Source organism: Rutilus rutilus (genome assembly GCF_951802725.1).
Source record: "Rutilus rutilus genome assembly, chromosome: 23".
In the NCBI taxonomy this organism is placed as follows: Eukaryota; Metazoa; Chordata; class Actinopteri; order Cypriniformes; family Leuciscidae; genus Rutilus; species Rutilus rutilus.
The window spans coordinates 4230310-4241880 of NC_140233.1; the positions used below are offsets into that span (position 1 = coordinate 4230310).

General features: G+C 38.5%; 1 protein-coding gene across 2 annotated transcripts in view; it reads left to right on the top strand.

Annotated features, from left to right (window-relative positions):
- Positions 1-6727, top strand: part of fbln1 (fibulin 1) — a 63083-nt gene extending 56356 nt beyond the window's left edge. For both annotated transcript variants that reach the window (XM_084397999.1, XM_084398000.1), the window contains exon 17: positions 5548-6727. In XM_084397999.1, the coding sequence (XP_084254125.1) occupies positions 5548-5687 (140 nt within the window). In that variant the 3' untranslated portion in view covers positions 5688-6727. The remainder of the gene's footprint in view (positions 1-5547) is intronic.
- The last annotated feature ends 4844 nt before the right edge of the window (positions 6728-11571 follow it).

Genomic DNA, 11571 nt, shown 5'->3' on the forward strand with positions numbered 1-11571 from the left:
CTAATTGAGCTTGAGACACCAAACCACACATGTGGCCTTTCAAAGAGAGCAAGTAAAAGTCATGTCCTCTCTCCAGTTGTTTAGGGCTGTTTGGATAACGCAGCCACGCTTCCCAACAGCCCTTGTGTGGTGCCGCGTTGGGGGTGAGCTTTACCGTGAGATAAACCTTGGCATTTTGGGTATGTGGGCCGAATCCGTTGCCCTTTCCTGCATAACCCATCAACTAGCATGTCATTATCCAATACTGTGGTCGAGCAACTCATTCCTCGCATTTGTCCCTAGTGTTAAACCTGCCCATTTTGGATCCCGTCATGCATTTCCTCTCAGAGCTGGAGTGACCAGAAAACCAGAAATTGCACTGTTTACATGTAAACCTTCAATATCGCAACCCACGTAGCCATTGAGGATGACGAATGGCTGTTGGCATCGACTCGACTTTGTTTTGTGGCAAGTGTGTACACAGCTAACGTGCATTTAACTAAAGCTATTTGCAGTCTTCTTGCTCTTTAATGGCATTTCGAAATGAGCGTGGGAACACATTTGCGCAGCTTCGTGGTTTGGAAAACACATTCAGCATTTTGTTCTGAACAAAACAATGCACGGTGATTTTAAACTTCCTGAAACACTTTGTAAACGCCCTATAACTCGCAAACTTGTTTGTGCATCGTTGCTTTCCGAAGTGCATCAGAACACAGTTATAACGCAACACAAGAACAAATTTCATTGTAAATGTTGTTGTCAAAGCATTTCACGTGAATATGCAAGACTTCCAATGCATTATCAGCTATAGGTGAATAACTCGGAAGAATAACCAAGTGCATTAAATGGTAACATTTTTCACACTACGGTACAAACCAGTGCGCTTTTGATTAGGATAAGCAACTAAAATAATGATATCAACATCAAGCAGCATAACATGCTTTTTCTACAGCTAAAATAACCACAAGCCATTCAACAGTTTAAGTTACACATGGCCATATCCACACTTACATTAAAAATAAGTCTTCTTATACGGTCAGTTTTCTCTTTTGGAAAATCGACGTCCACGGAGGAGCAAGTGAGTTAGCAACATTCGGATCAATGGCACATACATTTGAAGGAAACTTTAGAGTTTGGTATTGCCACAATAATGCAAGAACGGATATAAAATATGCACATTTGCATACATGCGAAGAGTTTTATCATAGCTTAACCCTCGTGGTTAAGTGGTCCTTAGTGGTCATTTTAGATCAAAACATTTTAAGTTTTTAATAAAATAAAATAAAAACTCTGTGGGCCCTATTTTAACTATCTGAAACGCAAGTGTCAAAGCACAAAGTGCAAGTAACTTTGTGGGCGGGTCTTGGCGCTGTTGCTATTTTCCCGGCGGGATAAATGACTCTTGCGCCCGACGCAAATCTAAAATGGGTTGGTCTGAAGTAGCTTCATTACTCATAGGTGTGGTTTGGGCGTAACGTGAAATAAACCAATCAGAGCGTCATCTCACATTCCCTTTAAGAGCAGGCGTGCTTGTTCCATGGCGGATTACTATTATAACGGCGGATTTGCCAGACGCACGCCAGGAGCGGTTCACAGCCGAGGAGACCGACGTTCTCGTCAGGGACATTGGGGATGGAGAAACACACCCAAATTAACTTCGGTTAAACAGGCGTATGATAATTTGGGTAAATGTGTAAGCTAGATGTATGCTTTTATAATAAACTGTCTATCTATCTATCTATCTATCTATCTATCTATCTATCTATCTATCTATCTATCTATCTATCGTAATAATGTATGATTTGCAAAAATGATAACTGCTGCGTCTGTGTGTAGATGAGAGAATCAAAGTGTATGCGCATTGTGCACACGCTACATTGATTAAGGCCAAGCATGCGCCCTTAAAATAGCATATGAATAACATGCGCAACGCGCCACTGACTTTAAACTGTTTTTTTTCGGTCAGTGGCGCAATTGTTTTCTAAACCTGTAAAATAGCATGAGGGAACGTTTGCGCCGGAACACGCCTCCTCTTTGCGCTGAACCGCCCGAGGGAGCGCAAGTGTATTTCTTAGTTAACCGACGTGCTTCTGTGGAGGGAAAAGTCCGCTTTGCGCGGGTGCAAAATAGGAATGAAACATGCGTCGGTGTACAAAGTCAATTGCGCTGGGTGCAAGATAGGGCCCCATGTCTTTTGTGGGACTTGCTATATGAACACAAAAAATACAAAATGTGAACATGATTAGAAAAGAAAAAATCACACTTGTGATCTTCGTGGTCAAAAATTACCATTGCATAAAATGAATGTTTTATAATGTCTAAATATATATCCAAACGCAAAACCTAAAAAAAGTAAGTAATTATATCTGAAAACTTATAAACAACTAGGGAATACAAATCCCTATATTTAAAACTAGGGCTGTACAAGCATCTAGTGGTTACACAAACCATTTTTATTATTCTGTTATTATTATTAGTATCACAATATTATTATATTGTATCATTTTAATAAATTATGCCTAATTTAGATGTGAATATTGAAAACAATATTCAAAATCAGTCTGCCTGCATTAATTTGAATTTAAATACCTTTGCTCTATTTTTAACTCAAACACTGTATTAATTGTGCATCAGAACACAATTATACACAATCACAATTGTTTGTAAATGAGAAGTGGTTATCAATCAGTTTACCTGGATAAATAAAGGTTAAATAAAAAAAAATGAAAAATAAATAAATAGAAAATTAACATGAAATATTTATATGTATTTACATAGAAATGAATGGTGCATAATTTAGATGTTATTAAAATGATGCATTATGCAAAATTATGAATAGATAGAGATGGACAGATGGATAAATAGATTGATGGATGGATTTCTGTCATTTTTGTTGTTCTACGTAAATCGGAGAGGAACAGAGACCAAATACAGAAACGGCGAAACCCATCTAACAAAAAATATGTTCTAATCACATTTTTGCTAACATTCCCATTAAGTAATGAAAATGTTATTTCGAAATGTTCTCTGGACATTCAAAACGTACAGTTTTAAAATGTTTTATTCTTGGTTATACGAACGTCAAGGGAAACATCCCATTTTATAATTTTGCATTATAACATAATGGAAACATTACTTTAAACAAGTAGTAACATTGAATAAACCTTAAGGGAACGTTAAAATGTTTCAGGAAAAAACATTCCATGAATGATGTACAGATTATGTTTTTGTGCTAATGTTTTCAGAACATGATTAAAGACCAGATAACTTTCAACATTTTATTAATGTAACTGGAAGAATGTTTGTTCATAACTTTGTGAGAATCTTGCCAGATCATTAGGGAAGTTCTGTGAATGTTCCCAGTTAGCTGGAAACTTCCTAAAGCTCCGGGCTGAGACGGGCGCTGACAGCCTATATAAACAGCTTTCTGTCTCCTTCATTTATTCGCTTTTAGAAGATTTCTCAGGTTTTTCAGCGTTCTTGGCTCATTCGGTTGATCGGGTGCGGTTTGCCAGGCCTGTAACGGAGGATGTCTCGCGTCCTTTGGGAAAATCCTGTTGTCTTTGTTTCTGTAACAATGAACGTCGCATCCATCATCAGATGGAGCTTTCGTATACGCTGCTCCTTTGAGTCGCTCCATAATGGCCGTGAATTATTTTTATTTTTATAAACTTTGTGTCTGTTATGTTACCACCACTTATTAGAGGCCCAGACATAGTTATGACAATGTTTTGTCTCTAAAAATGACAAAAGATTCATAATTTTAAACTTCAGAGCATGCTTTAAAGCCACACATTAACTAAGGACAGACACGAGTACGCAAACGCAGATGTTAACACTTGGCCTACGCCGTGCATAGTTTAGCTTGTGTTTTTAGGTTACTGTACTAAAGTTTCTTTCAAACGTCTTTGCAGTCTGTTGCTGAAAGAGAAAAGACAACAGTTTATGCTAATGTTCCCTACAGAAAATCTTGTGTTGTTTCGTTGTTGTTGTGCAATTCGCATCTGCACTCACATACTTCCACTGTTCACGTTGTGTTTGCATACACACGGCAATTCGTAACTATGGTACGTTTTGGCGAGTCGGTGGCTAACTCGTATGAATTCGTACAATCTACTTACGCCTCAGTGACAATTTAGGGGAGAATTTTCAATTTTTTTAAATTTTTTTTAGCATTTAGCATCACAAACAAATTTATATGAAATTGCCGCCTCATAAAATAGCGTTTTCTCAGCTCAAAACCAACTTTTTTGAGGCACAACCTCCAATGTACGGAAGCTTGTTTCCGCCACTGAATAAAAATAAAATAAAAAAGGCCTTTTTTTTCCGCAATTGTGACTTTATGCCTCACAATTCTGACATTTTTCTCAGAATTGCAAGATATGAACTAGCAGTTGCGAGAAAATGGCAGAATTGTGAGTTGACCTTTTCTCCTCAGAATTGGACTTTATATCTCGCATTTCGGACTTTTTTTCTTCCAACTGAGACTTTATTTTTTAGAATTTGAGTTAATCATGCACCCAGCGCAATTGACTTTGTACACGACGCATGTATCATTCCTATTTTTCACCCGCGCAAAGCGGACTTTTCCCTCCACAGACGCACGTCGGTAAATTAGGGAATGAACTTGCGCTCCCGGGGGCGGTTCAGCTAAAAGAGGAGGCGTGTTCCGGCGCAAACGTTCCCTGGTGCTATTTTGCAGTTTCAGAAAACAATTCCACCACTGACCAGGAGAAACCTCGTCTAAAGTCAGTAGCGCGTTCATATGCTATTTTAAGGGCGCATGCTTGGCCATAATGTAGCGTGTGCACGACGCACATACACTTTGCTTATCTCATCTACACAGACGCAGCAATTCACATTTTTGCAAATCATACATTATTACAAGGAAAAATATTCCACACGAGGGAAATCATTGTGGTGTCCATGAAGATGTGAAAAAATAGGCATAAATCTAGCTTACACATTTACCCAAATTATTATACGCCTGTTTAACCGAAGCTAATTTGTGTGTGTTTCTCCATCCCCAATGTCACTTCTCTGTGTTTTACGGCCCTGACGAGAACGTCGGTCTCCTCGGCTGTGAACCGCTCCTGTCGTGCGTCTGGCAAATCCGCCGTTATAATAGCAATCCGCCATGGAACAAGCGCGCCTGCTCTTAAAGGGAATGTGAAATGACGCTCTGATTGGTTTATTTCACGTTACGCCCAAACCACACCTATGAATAATGAAGCTACTTCAGACCAACCCATTTTAGATTTGCGAGATCCGCCCCACAAAGTTACTTGCGTTTCGCATTTGATACTTGCGTTTCAGATCGTTAAAATAGAGCCCTATATCTTTCAATTCAGACTTTTTTTGGAATTTTTTGGAATTGCGAGACAATCTCACAATCCTGAAAAAAACTTGTAATTTATGTTATGAAAGTGACCTATAGTTTAAAATTGAAAATGTCAGATTCAATGTGATTTTTGCTGTGCATGCTCTGAAAATCAGATGTTTGAAAATCATGTGTGTGTATTTGGAGCACATTTAGCTCATTCTCAGGTGATATGTTGTCGTCTACAGGTGTGGTCAGACAGGTGAAGCCGCTGGTTGGTCCTGTGAGCACCGTACTGAAGCTGGCCATGAACTACGTCACAAACGGGGTCGTGTCTCACCGGAACATCATCAACGTCCACATCTACGTGTCTGAGTTCTGGTTTTAAAAACATCGAATCATTTTAGGTGTCCATTTGTCACTATAGCACGAATCTTTCTGAATCACTTCTACAACTGTTTCTTAACTTCTTTTCCAGTTTCAATATCTTCATATCACTAAGATAAATTCACCTTAAGATATTATAAGATGTATTTTCATAGATTGCATCTTCAATATAAGCCTATTTTGTATTACTGCACTAGCAGATTTTAACATTTTATTTTCTAACTTGCTTACAATTAAAACAAGTGGGAAAAATCTGCCAGTGCAACCAGTAAGAAAAATACACTCACATTGAAGATAAATCACCGAAAATTCTCAATATGTTATGCAATGTTGCTTCTCAAGTCAATTCTAGATAGGATTTTTAGACATTTTAACTGAAAATCTTTATTTTTAGCAGTGCAGCTATACTTAATTGAGCCAATTTAGGCAAATTAATTCCCAGTTTAAAGATCAAGTCACCCGAAAGTAAAAATTCAGTCAATTACTCACCAATTACCGTAATGTCGTCCACTCGACTTTCTTCTGTGGGAAACAAAACAAGATGTTTAGCAGGATCTTTGGAATGACATGAAGATGAGAATGAGTATTTTAATGTTTGGATGAACTATTAATTTTAATCCAATTAAATGTGTGAGATAACCTCTAAATGGACACCTAAAATGGCAAAAAAAAATTCCCCCCAACTACACAAGTTTTTCACGAGGAACACGACACACTAGGCCAGACGAGAACATTGCATGATGGGAGCGCTGCCCTGCTTTAGACGCCACCATGCGTTCCGGTGGGAAGAAACATCATTTGCTGCTCTGATGCTTTTAATTGTAGAATGTAAAAGCATGTTTTCACTTATTCCCTAATGGTTGACTTTGGAAGTGGAACTGAAGGCGTTTCTGTGAGTTGATGCGAGCTCACCCAGACAAATGAATACGGAGTTGACGACTCGACACTGATTGTACGCTTGTGTAGACACACTTTGCATTGCTAATGTTTTGTATGCATCACCGACTGTGTCATTAAAGACAATTTTTAGATTTCTACTTATATTTTTGTAAATGTCAACTGTCTAGTATTGAGTGAACAGCCACTCAGGACACCAACAAATGGAAACACATTTCGTAACAAGTAAAAAGGGGCAAAGTTAAAATAAATGTATTCACACACACACAATATATATATATATATATACCTCTGAGTGAGTTCACGTAGTGTAACAGCGCAGCACTGTTGTACGTCAGAACGGAGGCTCACTATTGGCCGACGCTGGTCATGTGTGTGATGCTGGCCAATAGTGAGCCTCCGTTCAGATGTATATTCTCGTCGCTTGATAAACTTAAGGTTGAGCCACTGTAGTCACTTGGACTATTTTATCGATGTCTTTACTAACTTTCTGTGCCGGCAAGTTTCAATAACAGAGAAGCCTATGGAGGAGTGATCCAGCTATCAGATTTAATCAAAAATATCTTAATTTGTGTTCTGAAGATGAACGAAAGTCTTACGGGGTTGGAACAACATGAGGGAGAGTAATTACTGACAGAGTTTACATTTTTGGGTGAACTAAGACTAAAACGTAGGGGTAATGAAGAACATTTTTGTGTGAAATACATCATTCGAAACTGTAAAGGGTCTATTTTTATTTGCGTACTCTCACAAGAACAACAAAACTTTGTGCTTTTGTAAAATAGAGAAAAACAAACAGGGTGCGCTTTCTGGCGTCTCAATCTCTGTGCACTTCTTTCTGAAACGTGTCACAAAAATGAACCGAAACTCAGCAAACACTTGCCACAGTGTCTCCTCTTAAAAGGTTAGCATAACATTACTGAAAACGTTCTCTGAACTTAATTTTTTCGACTTTATTATCGACATCTAATTCAAATAAATCTAGTCTACAACACATCTGTACACTCAATAACCCTTGCTAATTGAAAACGGTTCATTTGCATCATCACAAATGTTTACAAAACTCTTATGTGCTTTTCTCATGCTTTATTAAACCTTCCCTGAAAGTAATTAATACTTTTATTCAGCAAGGACACATTAAATTGATCAAAAGTGACAGTACATGCATTTATAATGTCACAAAAGACTTCTAGTCCTAATAAAAGCTGTATATGTAGGTAATATTGCAGTTAAACACTATGCAATGTTATATTACGTGTTGTGTTATATATGCATTGATGCATATAAATTAAAACGGGTTAATTTATTAAAAACAAAACAAAAAAAAACCACAGTATTTTACTTGCTTTATTTTAAAGCCACGACCGCTATGACTTTTTACTTGAAAAATCACTATTATAAGTCATTAAAGAAACAATAAATTCTGAATACTGAGATGTATTCAGTTTCACCAAGGCTGAAAAATATTGAAATATTATTTTTCATCTGCCAGGCCTATAATAGATTATTAGTTTGTACTGGAATACATTTTTCGAGTAACCTTCCCATCTCTGAGTAAAATATGCGGGGGAAAAAAATAAAGCGCGTACAGAATTAGGTGCCCTGGTAAAAATGAGTAATTCAATTATTTCACGAGCTTATAATTTGACCATAATTTGCTAGGTTTGATTCAGATCATTAGTAAATCAAACTTTCCATGTAACTTGGCTAAGGCAACTGCAGAAATGAAAGGCCGATGGTTTTTGCGTCCTGGTCAAATGAAGACCTAAACGCATGCCAGCAACATTCCCACAATCCTCTTGTTCGACTCGCTCCAGTCATGCCATGCATTGATAGATCGGACTAAGTGCTGTTGGTTCTCAGCGATGGAAACTCGGAAGGGACATGGAGCCGTTTATGACCACAACCCTTTTAACGCGCGGCCACTGAACCAAGACTGTCTTTCCTCAACGTCAGGGGACGTGAAGCTCATTTCAGCAGATGGAGAGACGAGTCTCCGCTTCACGAAGACAATGGGACAGTGAGGGAATCATTTATCATGGTTAAACGTTCCTCTTCTGTGTGTAGACTGAGGTTTACCCCTGCGACGTCACAATAGCAGCTCTGAAGACTGAAAGTCAGTCAGTGTGACGGAGGGAAAACGAGACAAGCGACAAAAACATTACACGACAAAGAAAAGCACGGCGTAAATAATTTACCAGACTTCCAGAGCCGCGTTATACGTTCATGCATAAAAGACCATCCCGGATGAGCTCAGAGAAAAAATAAAACACCCAAGATGATGCAAAAGGTAAAAGAAAGGAAGAAATTATGAATATATACTTGTGTTACTTGACGAGTTAGGTTCAAAGGAAGGTTTCAGAAATGTTGTGTTGACCTTTTAAGGAGGCTTTGAAAACGGCACATTTATCCCATAATGTTTAAAAAAAAAATTTTTTTTTTTTTGGAATATAAATTCAATGAGGATGATGCTTACACATTTATGTTGTAGTCATTATACTATATTTCATTTAAGCACAAAAAATCCATCTAAAACCAGCAAACCAGTTTAGACTGGTTTCAGAAGTTATTTTCAATAATTTAAGGTTGCAAAACCTAGTGAACTGCCTTTTATTTTCTTGAATACCCAATATTTCAGAAATGTGTCATTACAGCAGTGACGTTGCGAACCACATTTGATGCGCTGTATTTATTTCCAGTGAGCAATCGTGTAACTGTTGAGGTTCAGTGTGTGACGTACTAGTATTTAGATCTTTTTTTTTTTTAAGCAAATCATTTTCGTTGGACATAATGAGAGTTTTAAATAAATAAACTCACATATACACTATTGCTCAAAAGTTTGGGATCAGAAGGTCTTTTTCCCCCCTTTTTTTACAGAAATGAATAAATTGATCAAAAGTTACAGTAAATGCATTTATAATGCTCTCTAAATGCTGTTTTGAAACTTTTATTCATGAATCCTAAAAATATGACGTTTTCAACATTGATAATGATCAGAAATGTTTATTGAGCAGCAAATCATCATATTAGCATGATTTCTGAAGGATCATGTGACACTGAAGATGTTGAAAATCCTGCTTTGATCACAGGAATTAATACAATTTTAACATTTATTCACAATTATATAAATATATATATAAAATATTGGTATTCTGTGTTTTTAAATACAGTTTTACTTTATTAAACTCACTACATGCTATTTGTTTTTGCATGCATAAGAATCTGTTAGGCAAAAAAAAAAATGCACCAGTGCATATGGAGTTATGCAGAATAAAGCCCAGAAAATGTCTTCCATGCCACCCACCCACCGCCGCTGCTGGAGCGTAACACACGGGCCTTGGACTGCGTGCGTGTGTGTGTGTGTGTGTGTGTGTGTGTGTGTGTTGGTGGGGTGGTGGTCAGGACTCATGGGGAAGGGAGGCTCTCTGGATCTCGAGACAGGAACAGTCCGTCTGGGATGAGGCCCAGCTTTGGGACAGGCAGACGACGGGGTCGTATCACACACACACACACACGCACGCTCCCCCCACTGCATTTTCCTGGCCTGCATCCCCCGTCCCTCACCGCAACACATGTTTTAAGATATATGTGAGTTCTTTTAATGAAAATGTTGGGGGAGTTCCTCCTGCTGCCATTGTTTCTCATTATGTCAAACAAAAACGTTTGGCAAAAACACACCGAAATGTATTATAATGCACAATTTTACACGCAGATACGTCACACAAACGGAAACTCAGCAGTTACGTGACTGCTCACTGGAAATAATACGCAACGGTTCGCAACCCATGTCACTTCTGTAATGTGACGCATTTCGGAAATAACCTTTGGAAAGATGAAAAGTAGGATGGGACATTAATCTCAGTTTTTGAGGGAGCTTAATAGGTTTTGTAACCTTACATTACTAAAAATAAACCAGCCTTAACTGGTTTGCTGGTCTTAGGAGGTCTCCTATTCATGGGCTGCGTTTCCCAAAAGCATTGCGAGTCCAAGTTGACAGTCGAGAGCATCGGTGGCATTCGTTCTACGGTCTGTTAGCTGGTTTGAAAGGGGTTTTGGCCACTTTTTGACTAGCTAAACCAGCGGAAGACCATCTTGGCCAAACTGGGAGACCATATTAGGCTGGTTTAAGTTGGTTTACCCCAGCAGGTTAATGTCTAATATTTTACAAGATCTCAATTGTTTAGTCTAGGAATTGATTGGATTTGGGTCAAATATGGACGAATTCAACCCAACGGCTGAGTTTGTCCATATTTGACCCAAATTGGGGTTGAAACAACCCAGCATTTTTCTTTTTTTGAGACAGAGCGATTGTATTTTTTTGACCAACAATCACAAAGACAATATTTTTTAATTTGGAAAATGAACCATGCACAAAAATGACCAAGAATGCGCATTAAGAACTCAGCATTGAGACGTGCTTGAGTTCCTGACTGATATTGAGGTCGGTCGTCCCATTGAATCGATCCCAGACTAAGCGGAAATGGCCAATATCAGTAACTTAAAACATCCTCTACTATTATTAAAACCTTTAAATGCACTTCTGCTGATTAGAGCCATTGATCTCTCAGTTCTCAGAGATCTACTATTACAGCTGACATTTGTGAGGAAAAAAAACACCAAATTTGATGAGCGCTGATGTTTTACTGAAGTCCAACAGGTGGCAGACACACACAACACTACGGCGGCCTTTCTATTGGACTTTTATTTCTGTCCTCTCACAAACATTAGTGGCAATCCCTTCAAATGCGACTTGATTTGGGTTTTGGGGAGGCTAGCAATAAGGACGCCACCTCGACCTAAACCCAAGACGTGTGACTCGCCATAACTTACAGCGCCGGCCCAAACCGCCTATAACCAGAACTGTGCGCACAACCAAAGCCAGAGAACACACGAGACCCGTAGCGTACGGATGTGTGGGCTATTGGGATTTGTCCCACACTCATGAAAATTCAGAGTTCACAAGCAAAGGCCGTCTGAGAGAAGATCGG